This window comes from Scyliorhinus torazame, chromosome 30 (assembly GCF_047496885.1).
Source record: "Scyliorhinus torazame isolate Kashiwa2021f chromosome 30, sScyTor2.1, whole genome shotgun sequence".
In the NCBI taxonomy this organism is placed as follows: Eukaryota; Metazoa; Chordata; class Chondrichthyes; order Carcharhiniformes; family Scyliorhinidae; genus Scyliorhinus; species Scyliorhinus torazame.
Window position 1 is genome coordinate 12788077 of NC_092736.1, and position 26067 is coordinate 12814143.

General features: G+C 47.7%; 1 protein-coding gene across 1 annotated transcript in view; it reads left to right on the top strand.

Annotated features, from left to right (window-relative positions):
- LOC140404265 (collagen and calcium-binding EGF domain-containing protein 1-like) overlaps window positions 1-26067 on the top strand; it is a 224022-nt gene that overhangs the window by 171381 nt on the left and 26574 nt on the right. Inside the window, exons 8-10 of the mRNA XM_072492598.1 lie at window positions 7396-7530; window positions 15313-15450; window positions 21441-21547. Coding sequence (XP_072348699.1) covers window positions 7396-7530; window positions 15313-15450; window positions 21441-21547 — 380 coding nt within the window. The remainder of the gene's footprint in view (window positions 1-7395; window positions 7531-15312; window positions 15451-21440; window positions 21548-26067) is intronic.

Below are 26067 nucleotides of genomic sequence, written 5' to 3' on the forward strand. Positions count from 1 at the left end.
GTCCACTCCACCATTCAATCATGGCTGATTTCAACTCCATTTACCCGCTCTCTCTCCATAGCCCTTAATTCCTCGAGAAATCAAGAATTTATCAACTTCTGTCTTAAAGACACTCAACGTCCCGGCCTCCACCGCCCTCTGTGGCAATGAATGCCACAGACCCACCACTCTCTGGCGGAAGAAATTTCTCCTCATCTCTGTTCTAAAGTGACTCCCTTTTATTCTAAGGCTGTGCCCCCGGGTCCTAGTCTCCCCTGCTAATGGAAACAACTTCCCTACGTCCACTCTATCTAAGCCATTCATTATCTTGTAACGCAGACACGAGGAGAACGTGCAGACTCTGCACGGATTGTGAGCCAAGCCGGGAATCGAACCTGGGACCCTGGCACTGTGAAGCAACAGTGCCAACCACTGTGCTACCATGTGGCCCGCATGTCATCCTTTGACACCTTATTGCCTATTCAAGGAAGTCTGCAGGTGACTTGCATCGCAGTACGTTACAGGCACCAGTTTCTTATTTCACCAATATCCCGACATCCAGTTTCAACTGGGGAGTGCCAGCTGTGGGTTCAATTAAGAGGTGATGCCAATAATTGAATGGGATACAAAAGGAGGCAGTAACAACAAGGCAGAAGCAGGGACTGAATTTTTTATGAGGTGTTAATCCACACCAGGACCATTTCCTGCCATGTTTATGCATGCAGTTGTGGTCTGACTGTTAGACTGTTAAAGCTGAGATCTAACAGCAATTTCTTTTTAAATTTAAAGCACCCAATTCATTTTATTTTCCAATTAAGGGGCAATTTAGCGTGGCCAATCCACCTATCATGCACATCTTTGGGTGGTGGGGGAGAGACTCACGCAGACTATGCAAACTCCACACGCACAGTGACCCGGGGCCGGGATCGAACCCGGGTCTTCGGCTCCATGAGGCAGCAGTGCGAGCCCTCTAAAAGCAAGTTTTTGTGCGTTAACGGAAACCAACATTCTTTTTACTCTTTCGTGGGATTTGGGCTTCGCTGGCTGGGCCAGCAAGCATTGCCCATTCCTAATCAGCCTTGAACTGAGCAGCAGTTCGAGGGCATTTAAGAGTCAACCACATTGCTGTGGGTCTGGAGTCACATGCGGCCAGGTCTGGTAAGGACGGCAGATTTCCTTCCCTAAAGGGCACAAGCGAACCACAAGCGGGGTTTTTTTTTGACAATCGACAATGGTTTCTTTAGGCTTTTTAATTCCAGATTTTCCAGGGCAGGATTTGAACCTGGGTCCCCAGGTCTCAGGATTACAAATCCAGTGACAATATCACTACGCCACTGCCTCCCTCGATTATCCATACATATTCAATAAATGCAATGAATGTGTGTGTAATGTATGAAATTTAGTTTAAGATGTCACTTTCAATGATAGGATGACATCTGGAATGTTGCTGTTTGGATCAGTGAATGGGCCTAAAAGTTGAGGCTACATTCTTCAACAACCATTTGCTGAGTTCCCCTGATTTAGAATTGTAGTTAATACAAAACTTTACCATGTCGTATTTAATAATTTTAGTCCTTTGTAACATAATTTATGAACTTTTCCTGCAGCTCACTCACTTATGATCCAGTGAAATGTTGGGTCAAGGGCAGAGGCCACAGATTCATTGACAGGATTTCACTCCAGCTCCTACAAGGCCAATCAATTCCACTTCTCTCCCATTTGTGTTTCTAATTCAGCAGTATCTCTCTGGTCTTTGAGGAATGTGTTCCGCACATTTGTCAAGTTAGTTTTTTGAATTGAAGATTCACTTTGCACGGTGAATGTGGACTTTGTGAAAGTAGCCAGGGACGAATTGAATATGGGAAGTTTTATTTTAAATACATTTAGAGTACCCAATTATATATTTTTTTCCAATTAAGGGGCAATTTAGCGTGGCCAATCCACCTACCCTGCACATCTTTGGGTTGTGGGGTTGAAACCCATGCAGACATGGGGAGAATGTGCAAACACCACACGGACAGTGGCCCAGGGCTGGGATTCGAACCCGGGTCCTCAGCGCCGCAGTCCCAGTGCTGTCCACTGCGCCACGTGTCGCCCTTGAATATGGGAAATTAATTAATATCCCGCACGGAACCCACGGAGTGGGAATGTTTGTCTTCCCCGCGCTCCTTGCGGAGTTCGAGCTCCCCCGCTAGGGGCAGGGTATCTCAATCAACTAGAGTATATAAGGTTGGGTAGTAAGGCACTGACCAGGGAGGAACCAGTAGGGGTCTAGCGGGTAGTGTTCATATCGTTAGTTTAAATAAAACTTTGTTTCTTAGTTTGCTCGGTGCGGACTCTGTATTATTTACAGGCATATCACCACAATCACCTCATTGGAGACTTGTCAAAAGTAACGGCAAAAGTGGAAGCGGCCTTATTAAATTTGTGACGTATGATCCTGGAGCCAAGGCATGAGGTAGAGAACAAAAATCTGCATCAAGTCCGAACAAATGATCGACTAAAGTAATGGTTCTCAAAGTGTGGTCTACAACCGTCTTTCAGATAGTCTGCGGGTTGGACCAAAATGCAATTGACCGACAACTGGACAGACCAAACCCTCATTCCCATCAATTGTGTGATGGCCAGTTAGGGATGGCCAATGAATGTTGGCCTAGCCAGTGAAACCCATGTCCCTTGAACAATATATTTTGTTTAAAAAGGACAAGACAGGCTCCTGAGTACTCGGCACAATCTGTCTCAGACGCAAGCAAGGCAAATGGAGTTTTATACACAATATTTATTGTTACTGTTGCAAAACTAGTAGATCAGGCTTTTGGGGCTGAAAACAAAGAGGAGGAAGTGGCTGAGTGTCCGACGTAAGCCCAAAGCTCTCCAAGCTCAGAACAAGACATTACTGTTGTGACCCGTGTTCGATGTCCAGCAAAAAATATACCAAACAACTTGTGACTTGTCCAAACCAGGATCTTTATTGAATCACACGTGGTACGATAATGGTCTGTTACAGAACAAGTTATCATGGAGTTTCTTTGTACTCCCCTGGAACTACTCGTAGGCACACCAGTCCTCTTGTGCGTCTTCTCACCGGGTGTGCCCCCCCCCCCCCCCCACTTATATCTGTGTGCTTTGTCACATGACTACTGTCTCGAGACCGCGTGGTGGGTCTGTACCACCACCTGCTGGCTGGAGGTCGCACCACCAGCCACCTGCAATATTATTTACAGGCCTATCACCACAATCACCTCATTGGAGACTTGTCAAAAGTAACGGCATTCTGGCAGCATGGTGGCGCAGTGGGTTAGCACTGCTCCCTCACGGCGCCAAGGTCCCGGGTCCCGGGTTCGTTTCCGGCTCTGGGTCACTGTCCGTGTGGAGTTTGCACATTCTCCCCGTGTCTGCGTGAGTTTCGCCCCCACAACCCAAAGATGTGCAGGGTAGGTGGATTGGCCGCCCTTAATTGGAAAAAATGAATTGGAGACTCTAAATTTATTGTTAGAAAAGTAACGGCATTCTCCCCGTTAATTTGAATGAGTTGTGTGTGGCGGTGAGTGAATACGGGTGAGGTAGAACTGGTAGATTTTCCCAGGGTCTTTTTGCCTTTATGTAGAGAGACTGTTAAAGCTGAGTTTCTTTTCCTGAGTGCAGAGAGGGTCAAAGAGATTTGATAGAAATGTTCAAAACCATTTGGTAGAGTAAAGAAGGAGAGGTGGTAGCAAAGTCAACAATCAATTTCAGGAGACTACCAAAAGGGGGAATCGCATTTTGTTTTGACACAGTGAGGCGTTGCGATTTGGAATGCATTGCCTGAAATGAGGGGCGGAGATGTGGAAGCGGGTTTGATAAGAATATTGAAAACAGTATTGGATGAATTCGTGAAGGGAAGCATCTTGAGGGGTGGCACGGTGGCACAGTGGTTAGCACTGCTGCCTGACGGTGCCGAGGACCCGGGTTCGATCCTGGCCCTGGGAAAAAAGAATTGGGTACTCTAAATTTAAAAAAAAAGTGAAGCATCTTATTGAAAAAGTTCAGGGGAGCGGAATGAACTGTAAAGCTTCACCAAAGAGCCAGCACAGATGTAACCGGCCAAGTGGCCCCCTGCGCACACTTATCCTTTTATGATTCAAAGCAGCTTTATATTCCAAGTCCTCTTGCCTCAGCCCCACTCTTGGCTGCCTACTCCTCCCTCCCTCCCTCCCTCCTTCCTTGAGAAATGAATGGAGTGAACAAGTCGGCCCAAAGGTTGCAGGAAAAGCCAGGGAAAAGCAGGATGGGAAGAGGTGAGGACAAGGAGGCTGTACAAACAGCACCTAATTTCTGACGGTTCATGAATGGAAAATGTTGCTTGGTAAGCTGGGTGTCCTCATTTCCAGCAGTACATTGGAAGCATTCCATTGACATGTACACTGCCAGAAGGCACATTAGCGTGTGAAAGCTCGAGCTGTCTTCCAGAGCCTGTCATGCGATTAACTGATTGCATAATATAAGAGTTAACGCTGTTAATAGGGTGAAGGCAAGTATTTGTCAGTGTTGACATATTGTGAACTCTGCTAACCCACTGATCTTTGCCCCCCCTCCCCGGGCCTTGTTTCCTTCTCGGTCGCATGAAACATAATCCCATCCCATCCTTTCTGTGCCAGCTGTAAACTTTTATTTTTTAGCAAATCCCAACAACCCGGCTGCCTCGCTGAGTGCGAGGGCCCGCTTAGCACCTTGACGCTTGTAAGCCATGGGAGTGGTCGAAACGGCGACTCGCTTGTGTCTGATGAATGCCAGCTGAGTCGGTGGATGCGGCAGTGTTTGGCTGACTTTCCTCGCCAACCTCCAATCTAGCCTCAGTTTGCCCGCTACTTGATCCGAATAGACCTACCAATTAGCAGAAGGATCAGACTCAGGGGGCGGCTGCGCTCTCTGGAGGAATGCTTCGGGAAAGACTGAATGACGGGGCAGAGTTCCTATGCACGTACACCATCCACAAAGGAATTAAAAAAGAAACTGGCTCCACGCCAACAGCTACAATGCCACTGCATTTGACTTCTAACTTGGGAATTCACTGTGCAAATCCCAATCTCAGTTAACATTCCCCCTTGGTGTTCCTTAGTGGAGGGAGGCTCCACACCCTCGGCTGTGTTCCCAGTGCCGGTAGTGGCTTGGATGGAGGCTTATCGCCTCTGAGTCATGAAGGTGAAAATGTTCTGACAGAGATCTGAGCACTAGAGGGCGACGCTGGGGGAGTGCTGCTCTGTCAGGACCGTTGTGTCTCCAGTGAGATGATAAATCAAGGCCCAGTCAACCCTAACAGGTGGATGTAAAACCAGGGACTAATTCGAAGGGTGGCAGCTGAGTTCCTGCTACTATTTCATCCCTCCACCAGCAACACAAAGAGTGGACTACCTGGTCATTTGACACAGTCTTGGCTCTCTGATCTTGCTATGAGCAAACTAGCGGCTGCACTTTCTACTTTACAACAGTAACCAACTTCAAAAGAACTTTATCGTCTGCAGAAGCTCTGGATAGTTCTGAGGTCAGGAAAGGCGCTATATAAATGCAAGTTCTTTCTTTCTTTCGGTGGAGCCTTGCGAGGAAAGGTTGACTGGAGAGAAATTCATTTCCACACAGCTCAAGCTAATCGACCAGTGATTGGAAGTGTTTAAGTGTGGACTGTCCCACTCTGGAATTTTTGCCTTCATGGCGAAAGGAATAGAGTATAAAAGTTGGGAAGTGTTGCTGCAACTGTAGAAGGCATTGGTAAGATCGCACCTGGAGTACTGAGTACAGTTTTGGTCCCTTTATTTGAGGAGGATGTAGTTGCATTAGAGGCAGTTCAGAGGAGGTTCATTAGATTGATTCCAGAGATGCTGGGCTTGTCCTTTGCGTAGACATTGAGCGGTTTCGGCCTATACTCTCTTGAGTTTAGAGGAATGAGAGGAGATCTAATTAAGGTATGCGAAATGATAAAAGACATTGACAAAGTAGACATAGATTGGACACTTCCTCTTGTGGGGCAATCTAGAACGAGAGGTCATAATTTTAGGATAAGGGGGAGCAAATTTACAACAGAGATGAGGAGAAATTGCTTCTCTCAAAAGTGATCTGTGGAATTCACTGAGTAAATTTAAGGAGCGGGACAGATTTTCAATTAGTGATGGGTTGAAGGGTTATGGAGAACGGGCAGGAGAATGGAATTGAGGCTGAGAGGAGATCAGCCATGATGGTATTGAATGGTGGAGTGGACTCGATGGGCTGGATGGCCTACTTCAGCTCCGAGTTCTTATGTTCTTATATTCCAAACTAGTCATCCACAGGCCCGGGCTAAAGCTCTGGGGACATGGGTCGAAATTTCACCACGGCAGCTGGTGGAATTTAAATTCAGTTAAGAAAAATCTGGAATTGAAAGTTAGTCTCAGTAATGGGGACCAGGAAATTATCTGCAATTGTCGTAAAAAAACGTCTGATTCACTGACTCCTTTGGGGACGAAATCTGTCATCGTGGCCTACACTAGACTCCTAAGTCTGTCCTCTGCAATGGCCCAGCAAGCCGCTCAGTTTTAAAAAAAATTCAGAGTACCCAATTCATTTTTTCCAATTAAGGGGCAATTTAGCGTGGCCAATCCACCTACCCTGCACATCTTTGGGTTGTGGGGGCGAAACCCACGCAAACACGGGGAGAATGGGCAATGTCCACACAGACAGTGACCCAGAGCCGGGATCGAACCTGGAACCTCGGCGCCGTGAGACAGCAGTGCTAACCACTGCGCCACCGTGCTGCCCCACAAGCCACTCAGTTTAAGGAAGGAGCTCTGCTGTTCTTACCTGTTTTGACTCCAGATCCACAGCAATGCCATTGACTCTTAAGTGCCCATTGAATTAGCCCAGTTAAAGGGCAATTAGAGATGGGTAACAAATGATGGCCACGTGAATCTGTGGCATTCCCTGCCCAGTGAAGCAGTTGAGGCCACCTCGCTAAATGTTTTTAAGGCACAGGTTTTTGAACGGTAAAGGAATAAAAGGTTATGGTGAGCGGGCGGGTAAGTGGAGCTGAGTCCACAGATAGATCAGCCATGCTCTCATTGAATGGCGGAGCAGGCTCGAGGGGCCAGATGGTCTACTCCTGATCCTAGTTCTGATGTTCTTGCAAGTGATGCCCACACATCTTGATGGAATTTTTTTTTTAAACCATCTTCTATTCTAAATAAGTTAATTCCCAGGACCTCACAGCTTTCCTTCTGCAATCCAGGCACATTCAAAAACCCAAAGTCGACTCTAACCACAAGGTACACCCAACCTTATACGCAACTCTCTCAAATGTTGGTGAGGTAAATCGGAACCCGTTGGAACAATCTAACCTCGTTGGCAAATCATTGGGGGGACTGTTCAGAGAGCTTTGATTGCTGACTTGGCCTGTTGCCTCCTCTCCAGATGCTGATGTCTGCACTGGCTCACCTTGCGAGCAGCAGTGCACGGATAACTTTGGGCGAGTTGTGTGTACCTGTTATCCCGGATACCGCTTTGACCGGGAGCGGCACAGAAACCATCAGACCCCCTATTGTTTAGGTAAGACCTTTCAACCTATCTGCAAGGTGCTGATCTCCACCCTCAACAACGAGATCAATCCCACCTTGTTTTTATTACTTTAAATGCAACATATGATCACAGAATTGCACGGTACATTTGGACCATTGCGTATGGACAGACAGTACATTGCTGAACACAATTCATTGCATGAAAAGAATTCTCCTCCTGTCACCCCAACCCTTCTATCAATTAAATCCGTGTCCTCTGGTTGCCAATTTTTCTGCCAATGGAAACGATGCCTTCTTAAACGAGCAAAACTCTTTATGTTTTTGAACCTCTATTAAATCTCCCCTTAATGTTCTCTGTTCTAAGGAGAACAATCCCAGTGCCTCCGATCTCTCCACAAAGTCCCACAGCTTTGATGTCACATTCATAAATCTCCTTTGCACCTTCTCTAAGTCCGTGACATCTGTCCTAACGTGTTGGGCCCAGACAAACCCTTAAAGCAAGCCCAACGGTGCAGTGGGTAAATGCACTGCGCAGTGTGGTAGCAATTGTGTTCATTTGTTCAATTGGTCTATATTTGATCGCCAAAGTCTGGTAACTGACCTTTGCTCACTGCGCTTGCTGGCTTCAGCCTGGGCGTTGACTCAGAGAAAAGCACACATGCTAAACAGTTGGAGCTGGATGCTGCTGAAAGCACGAGGGGGTAGACATTTTAAATTCTGTAAATATTGTTCCCACGCGCTCAGAAATTAGCGTCATCCCTGCATTACCTTGAGAGAAAAAATCACATCTATCAAATGCACATCAGTGGCAAGTCATAATGACAAAGGAGGTCACGTGTTAATTGTTTGACCTGTCTCTTCAGTTTGCTGGTTTCAGCTGGAGACCACGTGCTGGGTGTTAGGATTCATCTTGGTGTCAGGCAGGGGGCAATTGGCCAGGGCTCCTGACCCCTGCTGGAAATGGGATTGATGTAAACAATAGGTCAGGACCTTATTAGGGGTCAGCTACGATAGCCTTTGCGGTAAATTGGATTGACCCCAATTTTCGTCTCAGACGAAGCTCAAAAACACGGTCCCAGGTTCGATCCCAGGTGGAGTTTGCACCTTCTCCCCGTGTTTGCGTGGGTTTCGCCCCCACAACCCAAAGATGTGCAGGTTAGGTGGATTGGCCACGCTAAATTGCCCCTTAATTTGAAAAAATACTCTAAATTTAGAACAAAGAACAAAGAAAAGTACAGCACAGGAACAGGCCCTTCGGCCCTCCAAGCTTGCGCCGACCATGCTGCCCCGTCTAAACTAAAATCTTCTCCACTTCTGGGTCCGTATCCCTCTATTCCCATCCCATTCATGTATTTGTGAAGATGCCCCTTAAATGTCACTATCGTCCCTGCTTCCACTACTTCCTCCGGTAGCGAGTTCCAGGCACCACTACCCTCTGTGTAAAAAAACTTGCCTCGTACATCTCCTCTAAACCTTGCCCCTCGCACATTAAACCTATGCCCCCTAATAATTGACCCCTCTACCCTGGGAAAAAGTCTCTGACCATCCACTCTGTCTATGTCCCTCATAATTTTGCAGACCTCTATCAGGTCGTCCCTCAACCTCCGTCGTTCCAGTGAGAACAAACCGAGTTTATTCAACCGCTCCTCATAGCTAATGCCCTCCATACCAGGCAACATCCTGGTAAATCTCTTCTGCACCCTCTCTAAAGCCTCCACATCCTTCTGGTAGTGTGGCGACCAGAATTGAACACTATACTCCCAAGTGTGGCCTAACTAAGGTTCTAAACAACTGCAACATGAAAAGAAAATCCATAACAATTAAAAAATAGGGCGACACGGTGGCGCAGGGGTTAGCACTGTTGCTGCACGGTGCCGAGGACCCCAGTTCGATCCCGGTCCCATGTCACTGCCCGTGTGGAGTTTGTACATTCTCCCCGTGTCTATGTGGATCTCACCCCCACAACCCAAAGATGTGCAGGATTGACCATGCTAAATTGCCCCTGAATTGGTTAAAAAAAAATTGGGCACTTTAAATACCTAGGCCCGTGACCCTGTAACCCCATCTAACCTTTTGGATACCAAGGGACAATTTAGCATGGCCAATCCACCTAACCTGCACATCTTTGGGCTGTGGGAGGAAACGGGAGCACCCGGAGGAAACCCACGCAGACACGGGGAGAAAGTGCAAACTCCATAGTCACCCAAGATCAGAAATGAACCCGGGTGCCTGGCGCTGTGAGGCAGCAGTGCCAACCACTGCTAACCACTGTGCCACCATGCTGCCCAGCTATGCTGATAATGCAAGCCAGACTGTAGCACAATACACGCATCAGGAACTGCATTCACCCGTGTCCCTTCCTTCCGTCAAAGCAATCCCAGCTACCCATCCATCTTGTTCAATCCTTTGTCATTCCCGAAACACACCTAATTGCCCCGGAGTTGTTTTACACAACCCATTTTGATGTCAGTTCACTGAACCTGTCCATTATTCTTTGGGGGAACTGTTTCATCTAACTTTTCATATTACGGCAACAGTGAAACATTTTGACAAGGATCCGCTTCTTTTCAAACACGTTGCGGCAGTGAGCAATGGGAGTTCAATTCTGAAAAGCCAGGTGGTGAAGGATGATACTGTAGCCAATTTTTACTCAGTCTTACATTTATTTGCAGAATGAAACATTACAAGCATATACCTCCTAACCCAACCACACACCACAGTTTCAGTAAGTGCCTCTTTTTATATGCTTAAGTGGAACCTCAGTTAATGCCTTTCACCGACATATAATTACAACACAATTGATATCCAATTAATAATCATAATTATACAATGATGACAACTAACAATGTGTTTGAATCAGCTTTTCCAAATAAAATCTTCCTTAATCTTTCCTCATCACGCAAAATCCTTGACACCTTCATTGCTTTATAGTATCTGGACTTCTCCCCAAAATGTGATGAGCAATATGTCATTGATATTAACGTGACAATGCCAATTCCTACAGATCTGATCTATAATAAATGCAAATCCTATTGTTCAGAGTGCAATGATACTTTGAGGAGTGAAACTCAAATGTTCCTGAATATCTTTTCACAGTAACTTCATTTGAAGCCTACTTGTGACAATAAGCGATTTTCATTTTCATTTCATTTTTCATTTCATCTTAAGAAGCCTGATTTTTTTTTTCCCCCACATGAATGTTCAAGCAGCAGACATAGTAATCAACAAATTAGCGATTGTTGCAAAGTGTCAATGACCTGTTTAATTAACGATTAATTAAGTGTTGATCAAACAGGGCAGCACGGTGGCGCAGTGGGTTAGCCCTGTTGCCTCACGGCACCGAGGTCCCAGGTTCGATCCCGGCTCTGGGTCACTGTCCGTGTGGAGTTTGCACATTCTCCCCGTGTTTGCATGGGTTTCGCCCCCACAACCCAAAGATCTGCAGGATAGGTGGATTGGCCACGCTAAATTGCCCCTTAATTGGAAAAAATTAATTGGGTACTCTAAATTTTAAAAATAAAGTTGATCAAACAGACTTTGTGTCTAATTAACAGAAACATATTTTCAATGCGAAACGGTTTCTGAAGATTATGCAGCTGACGTGGAATTATGTTGTGGTCCATGCTCCCAGCTTATGCACCTTTGTTACATAAAGTAAGTAAAGTCTGGCGGCACGATGGTTCAGTGGTTAGCACAGCTGCCTCATGGCGCTGAGGTCCAAGGTTCGATTCCGGTCCCGGGTCACTGTCTGTGTGGAGTTTGCACATTCTCCCCATGTTTGCGTGGGTCTCATACCCACAACCCAAAGATGTGCAGGGTAGGTGGATTGGTCCGCTAAATTGCCCCTTAATTGGAAAAATTAAAAATAAAATAAAACAATAAATAATAAGTAAAGTCGCCATAGTCCCAGATGACCATAAGCTGCTTACCCCTTTGAGGGGGGCGAGCTGACTGGTGGTGAATTAACCTGAGGATCACCACACCTCAGGCGAGGGGCAAGGTTGAGAAGGCAGGGCCTTCCTGAATAACCTCAGCCGGTTATTGAACCAGGAATTGAACCCACGCTGCTGGCCTCGCACTGCATCGCTAAACCAAGCTAAACCGGTTCCCGGTAACCTTTGTTCCATATTGATTTGTGGAATACTTTTGAACAGGGATCAGGAAAAAGAGAAAATGAACCGAAGGTTTTGCTCACATGTGTTATCAATTGCCGCTGAGACAATGGGCGCCTTCCGAAAACCACTTCTTTGATTTTCGTCAAGTCTTAAAGATGCGGAGTAAGAGATGAATGAAGCTTAATGGAGCTGAATGGTGAAAAGAAAGTAAATTTGTCCTTCAGGGAAAATCATTTCCTTTTTGCCTTTCCCTAACATCCCTTTTGGCATTTAATAATCCCTGCCTGCCTGCCCCACACTGGCAGTGCGTACCATCTGCAAGACGCACGGCAGCTACTCGCCAAAGCTCCTTTGACGGGAAACCTCTGCCACTCAGAGTGGCAAGGCCAGCACGTGCATGGGAATGCCGCCATCTCCAAGTTACCCACCAAGCCACACATGATGCTGCCTTGGAACTATGTCGCTGTGCCTTCCCTGTCACTGGCCCAGGAATCTGAAGCTCCTTTTCCTAACAGCACTGTGGATGTTCCTACAGTGCTTCAGGAGGGCGGCTCGCCACCACCTCCTCGAGGGAAATTTAGGGACCGGCATAAAATGCCAGCGTAGCCAACGACACCCATAACCCATGAGCTCATTTTTAAACTCCTATCGTAGATCTTTCCAATTTCACTTTCTCCATTACCAGCCCCCAACCCACACTTGCCACCCTCGACTTTTCTCTGCCGCTGCACCTGTCTAAAAACGGTTAAATCTGATGAAAGTTGAGATTTTAACTGTTTCAAGGTGGTGTATTTCCAGCACTTTCTCTTTTCATTGAAAACCTATTATTTAGCAGTGACTATATGCTAATACAAAGAGTAATTGACCCATTATGGAATTAAAACATTTTTAAAAAATATATTTATTAAAGTTTTTTAACACAATTTTTCTCCCTTACAAACAATAACCCCCCCCCCCCTCCGTAACAAAGAAAAACAAGAAATCGCGCAGAGCAAGATATATACATGGCAAAATGATATATTTACACAGCTTTGTACACTGGCCCTCACCCGTACGTGCCAGTTTCCCCAACCCTTCATGTTATCTCTTGCTCATCCACCCTCCCAGGTAGTCCCCCCTCTTCTCCGCCTCCCCCCCCCCCCGCCAAGGTTGCTGCTGCTGCTGACCGACCTTCCTCTAACGCTCCGCGAGATAGTCTAGGAACGGTTGCCACCGCCTGTAGAACCCCTGCACAGACCCTCTCAAGGCGAACTTAATCCTCTCCAACTTTATGAACCCAGCCATATCATTTATCCAGGCCTCCAGGCTGGGGGGCTTCACCTCCTTCCACATTAGCAAGATCCTTCGCCGGGCTACTAGGGACGCAAAAGCCAGAATGCCGGCCTCTTTCGCCTCCTGCACTCCCGGTTTGTCCACTACTCCAAATATTGCTAGCCCCAGCTTGGCTTGACCCGGACTTTCACCACCTGAGATATTGCTCCCGCCACTCCTCTCCAGAACCCCTCCAGTGGCGGGCATGACCAAAACATATGGACATGGTTCGCCGAACTCCCTGAGCACCTTCCACATCTGTCCTCTACCCCAAAGAACCTACTCAACCTCGCCCCCGTCAAGTGCGCTCTGTGGACCACCTTAAATTGTATCAGGCTGAGCCTGGCACACGAGGAGGAGGAATTAACCCTACCTAGGGCATCAGCCCACAGACCTTCCTCGATCTCCTCCCCCAGCTCCTCCTCTCATTTACCCTTCAACTCTTCTACCAGCGCTTCCCCCTCTTCTTTCAACTCCTGGTGTATTTCCGACACCTTGCCCTCCCCGACCCATACACCCGAGATCACCCTATCTTGAACTTCTTGTGCCGGGAGCAACGGAAATTCCCTCACCTGTCACCTCACAAAAGCCCCCTCACCTGCATATATCTAAAGGCATTTCCCGGGGGTAACTCGAACTTCTCCTCCAGTGCCTCTAGGCTCGCAAACGTCCCGTCGATGAACAGGTCCCCCATTCTTCCAATCCCCGCCCAATGCCAGCTCTGGAACCCCCCGCCCATCTTCCCCGGGACAAACCGGTGGTTACCCCTGATCGGGGACCACACCGATGCTCCCATTGCACCCCGGTGCCGTCTCCACTGGCCCCAGATCCTTAGCGTTGCGGCCACCACCAGGCTCGTGGTATACTTTGTCGGCGAGAGCGGCAGCGGTGCCGTCACCAACGCCCCCAGGCTCGTTTCTTTACAGGACGCCATCTCCATCCTCTTCCATGCCGCCCCCTCTCCCTCCATAACCCACTTGCAGATCATTGCCACATTTGCTGCCCAGTAGTAGCTCCCCAGGTTTGGCAGCGCCAACCCTCCTCGGTCCCTACTGCGTTCCAGGAACCCTCTCCTTACTCTTGGGGTCTTATTCGCCCACACAAACCCCATAATACTCCTGCCTACTCTCTTAAAAAAGGCCTTAGTGATCACGATGGGAAGGCACTGAAACACAAACCGAAACCTCGGAAGGACCACCATTTTGACCGACTGCACTCTACCCGCCAGCGAGAGCGGTAACATGTCCCATCTTTTGAAATCCTCCTCCATTTGCTCCACCAACCTCGTCAGATTCAGTTTATGTAGGGTCCCCCAATTATTATATTATTATTAACCTGCACACCTTTGGACACTAAGGGGCAATTTAACATGGTCAATCCACCTCACCTGCACACCTTTGGACAGCGGGAGAAAACCGGAGCACCAGGAGGAAACCCACGCAGACACAGGGAGAACGTGCAATCTCCCCACAGACGGTGACCCAAGGCCGGAATTAAACCCGGGTCCCTGCCGCTTGAGGCAGCAGTGCTAAGCACTGTGCCACCGTGCCGCCCCAGTCTTTAATTATTTTTATTTTGGTGCTTCATATTACTCATAAGTAAATTATCTGTTAAGGTGCGTAAAAATGCATAATGCCTAATATACTAAACTGAGCAAGTGGTGTCATTGATAATCCCTTCCAGACATCCTTGCCAAGGCATTAACAATGATAGACATTGTTATAGAGCTACTAATGTCGTCAAATGCATCACAGCACATCAAAGAATTGTAATCAGACAAAAATTGACACAGCGCCACGTAAGGGGATACCAGAACAAGTGACCAAAAGCTTGCTCAAAGGGACAGCTTTCAAGGAGCGTCTTAGTGGAGAGAGCTGGAGAGGTGCAGATGTTGAGGACGGGCTATCAGGGCTCAGGCAACAGGCACCTGAAGGCATGGCCACCAGTAATGGAGCGTCGAAAATCTCAAAATGCCAGAATTTGAAGAGTGCAGGAGAGCTCGAATTGTTGGGACTCCGAAGGAGACCATTTGGCCCAGCGTCAGCTCTCCAAACGAGCATCATAACAGAAAACGCCGGTGGCGCAGTGGTTAGCAACTGGGACTGCGGCGCTGAGGACCCGGTTTTGAATCCCGGCCCTGGGTCGCTGTCCGTGTGGAGTTTGGACGTTCTCCCCCTGTCTGCGTGGGTTTCACCCCCACAACCCAAAAGATGTGCAGATTAGGTGGATTGGCCATGCTAAATTGCCCCTTAATTGGAAAACTAAATAATTGGGTACCTCAATTTATTACACATCATTTCGACTCAGATAATCATTCATAGCTTTAGGGATGGTGAGTGTTTCCTACTTTTACACCAGTAACATGTACCTGTTGCTGTTCTCCACAGACATCGATGAGTGTTTCGTCAATAATGGCACGCTGTGCGATCATCAATGTGTTAACACACTCGGAAGCTACATGTGTGAGTGTCAAGAAGGGTTTCACTTGAGTGCGAATGGCAAATCCTGTCGCAGAACCTTTAATGGTAAGGGAGAAAGCTCCTTTTTATTATAAACACAATGGTGTAAAGTTCATTTGAAAGATTCTGCTCAGTTTCAAATAAAATCATTTTTACTGATGATTAAACATTTCCCCCCCTTTAATTCTTCAAGCTTATACGTTCACTATTAAAACAATCACTTCAACAAGAAAGTTAGTTTTGCTAAACTCTTTCAGCTTAATAAAATATTGTGAGTTGTGAGAATATTCTATGCATAATTACATTGAAATCCCTCAGTTATTGATATAATCATGCACCAAGGTTGCTGAAATCAATGGCTAATGTGCAATCAATGATCATTCCGCACAGAAAGAGTTCATTCGGTCCATGTGTCAGTGCTGACTCTTTGAAAACGTTATCTAATTCAAACCAATCCCCATAGTCCTGCAAGTGAGACCTAACCAGCAATTTATAATGGTTCAGCACGACTCCCTCGTTTTTGTCACCTCTGACTCCATTGATAACACTTGCTATTTGTAATGACTCCAGAGGTGGCGCTCTCTCTCTCTCTCTCTCCTTGAAAATCAATGGCGGAACGTCGTCATGGTTTCAGCAGTTCCGCCCCCAAGGTTTTGGTGAAGGTTTGGCGGAAGCCCTCTTCCGCTCATAAAAGGGGTTTCTGGCAAACATCTCCGTACGTTGCGACGGCTGTAGCAGGAAATCTCCTTGAGGAAATTCGCCTCCGTAATGTTGCCAAGAATGCCTGTAATTTCCTCCTGCTCCAGAGGTATTGCTGTAACCAAACCAATTCTTTTTTTTTTCCCAATGAAGGGGCAATTTAACGTGGCCAATCCACCTACCCTGAGTTGTAGGGGGGGGGGGGTGAGACCCACAACGACACGGGGAGAATGTGCAAACTCAACACGGGCAGTGACCCGGGGCCGGGATCGAACCCGGGTCCTTGGCACCGTGATTGAACCCGGGTCCTTGGCACCGTGAGGTAGCGGCGCTACCCACTGCGCCACCGTGCCGCCCTCAGATTGTAGAAAATAATGAGCCCCAGCTCTGGAATGGGCGCAGTGAAGATTCACCAGAATGATACAGGATCAAAAGGGTTAAGGTTGCATCGATGAAGCTTGTATCCCCCTGGGTATTGAAGGTTAAAGAGTAATCTAATTGGGGTTTAAGATCAGTAAGCAAGTTGGTCAGGTATATTCAGAGAAAATATTATCTCTAGTGAGGATGATCTAAGGTTAGTTGATCTAATGTTCCACCTAAGGCACGTGGTCATTCGGCCAACCAAATGTCACTGTGCAGGCCACACGTAAATTGGCCAATTGAAATTAACCTGCGTGTGCGGCCTCAGAAAGGAATTTAAAGAAATTGCCATTGTGTGAAAAACAAAAGGGAACATTGGTGATAACCTTACAATTGGAGTCTGGCCAATCTTGGTGATGCCAAGAAGACTTCCTTATGCAAAAGAGGAGTGGTAATCTGGAACTACCTCCCTCCCAAAGCCATTGAGGCTGGCCATCAATTGAAAATGAGTTTGCCGGGTATTTTATTTTATTTTATTTATTGCCACAAGTACCGAAGTACAGTGAAAAGTATTTTTCTGCAGCCGAGGGAGCACACAGTACATACATAGTAGGCAAAAAAGAATAATCAACAGAGAACATTGACAAATGGTACAGTGACAAATAATGATTGGTTATAGTGCAGAACAAGGGGCTAAACAAAGCAAATACATGAGCAAGAGCAGAATAGGGCGTCGTGAATAGTGTTCTTACAGGGAACAGATCAGTCCGAGGGGGAGTCGTTGAGGAGTCTTGTAGCTGTGGGGAAGAAGCTGTTCCTATGTCTGGATGTGCGGGTCTTCAGACTTCTGTACCTTCTGCCTGATGGGAGGGTCTGGAAGAAGGCAATGCCTGGGTGGGAGGGGTCTCTGATAATGCTGTCTGCCTTCCTGAGGCAGCGGGAGGTATATACAGAATCAATATGAGGGTGGCAAACTTGTGTGATGCCTTGGGCTGAGTTCACCACACTCTGCAGTTTCTTGCGATCTTGGCCCGAGCAGTTGCCATACCAAGCTGTGACGCAGCCGGATAAGATGCTCTCTATCTTACATCTGTAGAGGTTTGTGAGAGTCGATGCAGCCATGCCAAATTTCTTTAGCTTCCGCAGGAAGTAGAGACGTTGTTGGGCTTTCTTGACTGTTGCATCAACGTGAGTGGACCAGGACAGACTGTTGGTGATGGTGACCCCCATCACCATAAAGCTATCGACCAACTCCACTTCGGAGCCATTGATGCAGATGGGAGTGTGTGTCGTGCTACACTTCCTGAAGTCGATGATCAGTTCCTTGGTCTTTCCAACATTTAGAGAGCGATTGTTTTTGGTACACCATGCAACCAAGTGTTATGAGAACGTCGCTTTAAGAAATGTTTGGCTGCTCATGTTACTGCAGTGATGTCAGAATGTGGGTGGAGCTGAGCTCTGGCTCTGCTTTTTAGTTTCACTTTGAGAAAAGCTTGAGTGTGTCTGTGTTTTTTTGGTTTCGTTTCAGTGTCGGAGCTGAAGCCAGACAAAGCAGGTGTACTGTTGTTCTCTCTGCCATGAAAAGACTATCTCTTGATCATATGGTGAATTCAGAATTATAAATGTTCTCAGTAGTGAATTTAAACCTGATGTGCTTCTGTTAAAAGGTGTTTCTTTTGTCTTCTGGATGTTGTTTGGTAATTTATTAAGGATTACTTAGTGTTGTATTCTTTGGGGGTTGTATTTGAATTGATGGTTGCTAAGATGTTCACTGTATGTTTTAAAAAGGTTAACTTGAGTTCATAGAATAAACGTTGTTTTGCTTCAAAAAATACTTTTCCATTTCTGCTGTACCACACCTGTAGAGTGGGCCGTGTGCTCCCCATACCATAATCTAGTAAACGTTGTAGGTCAGGTGAACTCCATGATACACTTTGGGGTTCTCTAAACCCTGGCCCATAACACAAGTGATTTATTTCCCTCCTGTAGTCTGATTCATCGTTGTTTGAGATACGGCCCACCACAGTCGTATCATCCGCAAACTTCTAGATTGAGTTGGATTTGATTTGTTAAATGGAGCTTTGTTTGGTAAGGTTACCGGGGTTTATGCAACCAAGGTGGTAGATGGAGTTCAGATACAGACCAACCAGTGTGGCACGGTTGCACAGTGGTTAGCACTGGTGCCTCACAGTGCCAGGGACCCGGGTTTGGGCTGTCTGTGCGGTGTTTGCACGTTCTCCCCGTGTCTGCGTGGGTTTCCTCCGGGTGCTCTGGTTTCCTTCCACAGTCCAAAGATGTAACATTAATAGAGGCTCAATGGAATGAACACCTATATCCATTAATTCTGTTGTCAGCAATGGCACACGGACTTGGAATATGGAACAAGTCTTTGGTCACGGACTGTGAAGTAAGATGTAAAAGTGTATGAAACATAAACATATGATATGGGTCAGAAAAAGATCCAACAGGTTCACCCGCCCTACACAATGAATTTTCTGAATGGCTTCAATCTCTCAAGAACTCATTCAAAGAAAGGTGACATTTCCTCTAACCCTACAGACCGATCTATGGTGCGTATGATCTTTCAACAAGATTTATAATACCTTAGCCAAGGTTATGCTTATTTGAACAGTATGATGTTTTATGCTGGGGGCGGCACCGTGGCACAGTGGTTAGCACTGCTGTTTCACAGTGCCAGGGACCCAGGTTCGATCCCAACCTCGGGTGGCTGTCTGTGTGGAGTTTGTACTTTCTCCCCGTGTCTGCGTTGGTTTCCTCCGGGTGCTCCGGTTTCCTCCCACAGTTCAAAGATGTGCAGACTCAATGGGCCGAATGGCCTCCTTCTGCACTGTAGGGATTCTATAATATCAATAAAAAATATTCCATTCTATGAAAGCATTGTATTACATAATGAACAATCAATCTGGAATTTTGCAGCCAAACAAAACCGTGTCTGAGGGACGCCTGTCCCTTTGAGACCATAAAACTTAATGGTTGCAGTGAGCATAGTCTAATGTCAATACAGTTAACTGTTCTTTGTTGGGGGAAGTTTGGTGGTTTGAAGGCACTTTACAATTCTAAGCTCTATATCAGAGTGGCAGCAGTGTGCACCAATCACAGGATGCATTGAAGCAACTCACTAAGGCTCCTTGGGGCAGCACGGTAGCATTGTGGATAGCACAATTGCTTCACAGCTCCAGGGTCCCAGGTTCAATTCCGGCTTGGGTCACTGTCTGTGCGGAGTCTGCACATCCTCCCCGTGTGTGCGTGGGTTTCCTCCGGGTGCTCCGGTTTCCTCCCACAGTCCAAAGATGTACAGGTTAGGTGGATTGGCCATGATAAATTGCCCTGAGTGTCCAAAATTGCCCTTAGTGTTGGGTGGGGTTACTGGGTTATGGGGATAGGGTGGAGGTGTTGACCTTGGGTAGGGTGCTCTTTCCAAGAGCCGATGCAGACTCGATGGGCTGAATGGCCTCCTTCTGCACTGTAAATTCTATGATAATCTATGATAATTCTATGAAAATTCGACAGCACCATCCAAACCCACAACCTCTAATAATAATAATAATAGCATATTGTCACAAGTAGGCTTCAATGAAGCTACTGTGAAAAGCCCCTAGTCGCCACATTCCGGCGCCTGTTCGGGGAGGCCGGTGCGGGAACTGAACCCGTGCTGCTGCCTTGTTCTATATTACAAGCCAGCTGTTAAGCCCACTGTGCTAAACCAGCCCCTAACACCTCAAAGGGCAAGGGCAGCAGATGCTTTGGAACGCCAACACTCAACATCCTGACTTGGAACCATATCGTTGTTCCTTCACTGTTGCTGGGTCAAAATTTCTCCCTAACAGCACAGTGGGTGTACCTGCATCATGTACACTGCAGGAGGTGAAAAAGGATAGCTCACCACCAACTTGTCGAGGGCAATTAGGGATGAGCAATAAATGCTGGCCTGGCCGGCGATGCCCGCATACCACGAATGAATAAATATCCCCCAAAAATCAGAGGAACCTAGGAACAGGAGACGGACATTCAGCCCTCGAGCCTGTTCTGCTATTCGTCGGTTTCGAGCCGATCTGTGTCATAATTCCATCGGCCACACCTTGGTTCTGGAGCCCTTGCCGAATAAAAACTCTGATTGTTGAAATCTTCATGGCAACGAGGAAATCAAGGAGGAGGAGGAGGCTGTGGGAATGTTTAAATCTTAGAGTAGACTGAGCAACCAGAGGGAAATGGTCAAGTCTGTAACCAGGAAGGTTCAGAGGCTAAACTAAATTGGAAAAGAGGCTCTCCAGAGCGTCCTTACAACCTGTAGAGAAAGTTTCCTTCTGATAGTTCTTGCACAAAATGAATGCCCAGGTGCTTCTCTTTTCCATTTCTAACTTTTACAAGAGTTCTGAGCTCGTCTCCTCACCCGAGGACCCATTTATTCTTGACCTTTGGTTGACTTGGTCAAAGGCTTGTAACGTCGAGCCTGTGCCCCCTCTTTCCTGCTGCTCGCCAGCACTTCCTGTCTCACCCAGCCAGGCTTCTTCCTTTGCCCCAAGCTATGCCAGGACATCTGGTGGGTGACCAACTCCCAGTGGCTCTGAAGTGCCAAGGTGGGGGTGCCCGAGTGGAGTAGCATAGCTCACGCTCCTCTTTCTTCTCTTTGGCGGCACTCCTCCCAGATAGCCGAGCCGGGGGGTGGCGGGTCAGTGTGAGGGGGCGGCCTACATGAATGGGGATGAGAAAATATCAGCCATGATTGCATGGCGGAGCAGACTCGATGGGCCGAGTGGCCTAATTCTGCTCCTATGTCTTATGGTCTTATGTGAGAAATTATGGGATGGAGGAACAGGGAGCCTGTACCCTCCTCTTCCCCTGGTTCGTGCAGCTGAGCGGTTACGTTACGGAGCTAGATTGCCAGCTCGCTGGGTAATTAAAAGACCTCAAATCTTGAACGCTGGAGTTGCGACCGACTAACGGGAGACGACTTTCACTGTTCCTCCCTCTTTCAGACAGCAGTGCGATTAAATCTGACCACCTGATGAGTGCTGCCGCTTGTTCTGTCACTTGTGAAGAATTTTTGCAGATGAAGCAGACTTTGGCACAGCTCAAACAGAAGGTAATGTGATCAAATTCTTGCTCCGCGATCTATGTAAATTCTGCCAGTGGGTAAAGTGCTGCTCTTGGCAGCAATCTGTGTCCCACACGCGATCATTGTTAATGGTCCGGCCAACATTTATCCCTCAACCAAACATCACTCAAAACAGATTGACTGCTCGTGAGCACATTGCTGTGGGAGCTTCCTGTGCACTGATTGGCTGCCACAGTAGTGATTGTTTACACTTCAAAATGTTACTTCATTGGTCGAGGGGTAAATATTGGTTGGAGCATTGGGAAATAGCCCCTTCTTCAGAATAGTGCCATGGGGTCCATTGATGTCTGCCTGAGCAGCTCGTGCCTCAGTTTAATGTCACCTACAAAAGCAACACCTCCCGACAATACAGCGCCTCACCCACTCTGGGGTGGGTATCGAACTCTTGACCTTCTGATTTCAAGCTGAGAGCACTGCCCTCTGACCCACAGCAGAATTCAGAGTCGAACAGAGGAAGAACAGTCAAGCTGAGCACCGTCCTGGGGTCTACCTGTTAGATGTTGGCCGTGACTGGTTTGCGGAACAGTTACAAAGCCATGGATGTCTGAACAATAACTGATTTATTGTAAGAACTATTTATAGACATACAAGATTGCAGGTATTATGCTGCCTCAGCCATGACATTTCTCCTTCTAGGCTCCGAGTCACCTGACTCTCTCTTACAACATCATATGGGCGATACTGTTCCTGCAGTCATACGCATTAACCCTTTCAGTCCTGGACACCCCAAGTATTACGCAACCCACCTTTGACACGTGGCGACGCTCGATCCACAGTGAACAACCTCGACTCAATCAGCCGTCAGAGCACCACGCCCAAGACTGATCTATATTCCCCCAACATCCATGTAACAATAATAATCATAATCTTTATTAGTGTCCCAAGTAGGCTTACATTAACACTGCAATGAAGTTACTGCGAAAGTCCCCTCGTCGCCACATTCCAGCTCCTGTTCGGGTACACTGAGGGAGAATTCAGAATGTCCAATCCACCTAACAAGCACGTCTTTCGGGACTTGTGGGAGGAAACCGGAGCACCCGGAGGAAACCCACGCAGACACGGGGGAGAACGTGCAGACTCCGCACAGACAGTGACCCAAGCCGTGAATCGAACCCGGGACCCTGGTGCTGTGAAGCAACAGTGCTGACCACTGTGCGACCGTGCCGCCCTGTAGGTGCACCTTTGAGCATTTGATGGTCTGAAAGGTGCCGGGCTCAATTGCAGTGACCCAGTAATCCCCAACCCTGGTTAGGAATTTACAGATTCCTGCTCCCGAGAATTTGAATCGGACAGCAGAAAATTTGGCCAAATTTGTGAAACTCACGAGCTCGCGATTCTCAGGCTAACTCACAAGTTATTTCTAAAAATAGCTCATTGTGGCTTTTGTTGTCCTATATAAAGATGCTTTCATGGTTAGATTCGTCAGCAACCTATTATTAGTCATGGAATCAGCTTAGCGGGTGGTGGTGTAAAGTCACACACCCTAATTATGAATAGCTGCTTGTTACTACACATTATTTTTATTTATCAATTTGTGACGTGGTTAAAAGGACATTATTATGGTGAAGTTCATCCAGAATGACAACTGTTAAGAAACAGATAAAATAGTTATGAACCCACCAACATTTAATGGACTTTTAATCTTGGTTTTAGCAATGAATATCAAATGATATTAACTCCTGTCAGAGACTGTATTTATAAATTACTGCGCTGTAGTGTAGTACTTGGGGCTAGTGAACGTGTATTTCAGAATAAACGCCACTAGCTTGATTTCAATTCCTGTTCTGGCTGAGGCAGACCTGGGGCCTGGCTCCTCGCCCTGCCACTGAGAATGGTCAGCACTGGCAAACCATCACTGCCAAAAACAGCCAAGAAAAGCAGCTCAGGGTGAACAACAGTTCATTTATTTAAAAATGTATTTTATTACAAACATGTATCAAAACAGGTTATGACACATAAGCACCAGGGGCGGGTTTAGCACAGTGGGCTATACAGCTGGCTTGTAATGCAAAACAATGCCAGCAGTGCGGGTTCAATTCCCGTACCGGCCTCCCCGAACAGGCGGCGGAATGTGGCGACTAGGGGCTTTTCACAGTAACTTCATTGAAGCCTACTTGTGACAATAAGTGATTATTATTATTATTATTACACCCCAGGAAACGTACTTCCCAGCAATCAACTATCCAGTCTGTACAAATTGTTCCCCTTTTTCACCCTCCCCCCACCCCCCCCCCCCTCTCCCCCTCCCCACCTGCGACGAACAGCTCCTCAAACACGGTCACAAACATCCCCCACCTTTTCTCAAACCCCTCTGCAGAGCCCCTTAACTCATACTGTATCTTCTCCAACCGCAGGAAGTCGTACAGGTCACCCAACCGTGTCGCTGCCCCCGGTGGCGATGCCAACCGCCACTCCAGTAAAATTCGCCGCCGTGCAGTCAGAGTGGCGAAGGCCACGACGTCGGCCTTCCTCCTCTCCATGAGCTCCGGCTTGTCTGAAACCCCAAATATCGCCACCAAAGGGTCCGGGCCCACCTCCTCCTCCACTATCCTAGCTAAGAACGCGAATATTCCTGCCCAGAATCGTCCCAATTTTTCACAACCCCAAAACATGTGCGCATGATTCACTGGCCCCCGTCCACACCTCTCACAACAGTTCAGGATGAACAGCATAAGATCAATAAGAAATAGAAGCACAAGGAGGCCATTCAGCCCTTCGAGTCTGCTCCGCTATTCAATGAGTTCAAAGCTGATCTTCCACTTCATCGCCATTTTTATGCATTATCCCATATCCCACAATGTTTTTCATACAAAATTTGTTGACGTCAGTCTTGAACCCGCTCAATGATCGAGCTTCCTGGGTCCCCTTGGGCCGAGAATGCCAAAGGTTCACTGCCCTCTGAGTGAAGACATTCCTCCTCGTTAGCTTCAGTGGAGAATGAGCCAAGGATCTGTCTTCAGGCAAAGAAGCCATCACTCACTCCTTGGCACACATTTACTTCAAAGTTGCAAGTCTGCAAGAAAAACATTTGCTCTTCTCGCTTTGTTTACAAAGTCATTCTGTTAAATCCGTCTCGGGCGTTTTGATGGTTCCCATTCTTTTCGCTCTGACAAAGTCCTGGCCCTCAACACCTCGCTGAATGTTCTTAATTGAAAACAACTTACAATCATAAAACAAGTGCAGAAAAACATGCCAACTATTTTGGCCGTTCTGCCTGCAGCTCCTCCCTTCTCAGTCACGCTGTTGCCAACGCGCACATTTCAAGGCGGATTCATTAAGCTTTTCTTTTAATGTGTACAATTCTCGAGAACAGGATGGCAAAAAGACGGAGCGAAGTTGGCTCCTTACTCTTTCTCTCTTTGCCTCAATTGCTTCTGAGTCATGAGGTCGTATGCACAAGTCCCACCCCAGAGACCTGAGTGCTGCCCAGTGCTTCATTGTCTCAGATGCTGGCATAGAGTTATATAGGGCGCGATCTAACTGGGAGAAAAAAAGTTTTGGGCAGGTTTCACGGGGTCGTTCCTGCTGCTGTTATTTTTCCGGGTCTCAGCGGGGAAATGCCCCACCGAGGCTGCATTCAAGTCGCTTTTTCTGCACTCCGCTCGCCATGTGGAGGAAGAGATCGAGGCGTCGTTTTTAAATGGCACCCCGATCTCGCAACCCTCCCATAACAACCCCCAGACCTCCCCAACTGATTTGTTGGGGGTCCTCGAGCCCCCCGCACCCCACTCATATGTGCAGGGCACCCCCTGGGCTCGATCCCCGGTGCAGGCCAAACGTCACCTGGGCACCTTGGTACTGCCAGCCTGGCACCCTGGCAATGCCAGGGCCAGGCTGGCAATGCCATCCGGGCACCTTTGCAGTGCCTGGCAGGCATACAGATGGCCCTGTCAGGATGCCCAGATGGCACTGCCAGGGCGCCCAGGTGGTACTGTCAGGATGCCCAGGTGGCACTGTCAGGGTGCCCAGGTGGCACTGTCAAGATGCCCAGGTGGCACTGTCAAGATGCCCAGGTGGCACTGCCAGGGTGCCCAGGTGGCACTGCCAGGGTGCCCAGGTGGCACTGCCAGGTGGCACTGCCAGGGTGCCCAGGTGGCACTGCCAGGGTGTCCAGGTGGCACTGCCAGGGTGCCCAGGTGGCACTGTCGGGATGCCCAGGTGGCACTGCCAGGATGCCCAGGTGGCACTGTCAGGATGCCCAAGTGGCACTGTCGGGATGCCCAGGTGGCACTGCCAGGGTGCTGAGGTTCCATCAGCAGTGCCAGGCTGCCACCCTGTCCAGAGGGCAACCAGCCGGGGCCTCTGGTCGCTTGGGAGACCAGTGCTAAATGGCGCCCCGGCTGAGGTCTCCTCGGTGAGGCCGATAGATCCCGGGGCCAGTTAGATCTGACGTCAGCATAGTTAAGTGAGAAGTTAAGCTCACTTAACCAAGCAAGTCTGAAACTTGCCCATTTTGGGCAGAGATCCAGATGACGACATCTCGTTTG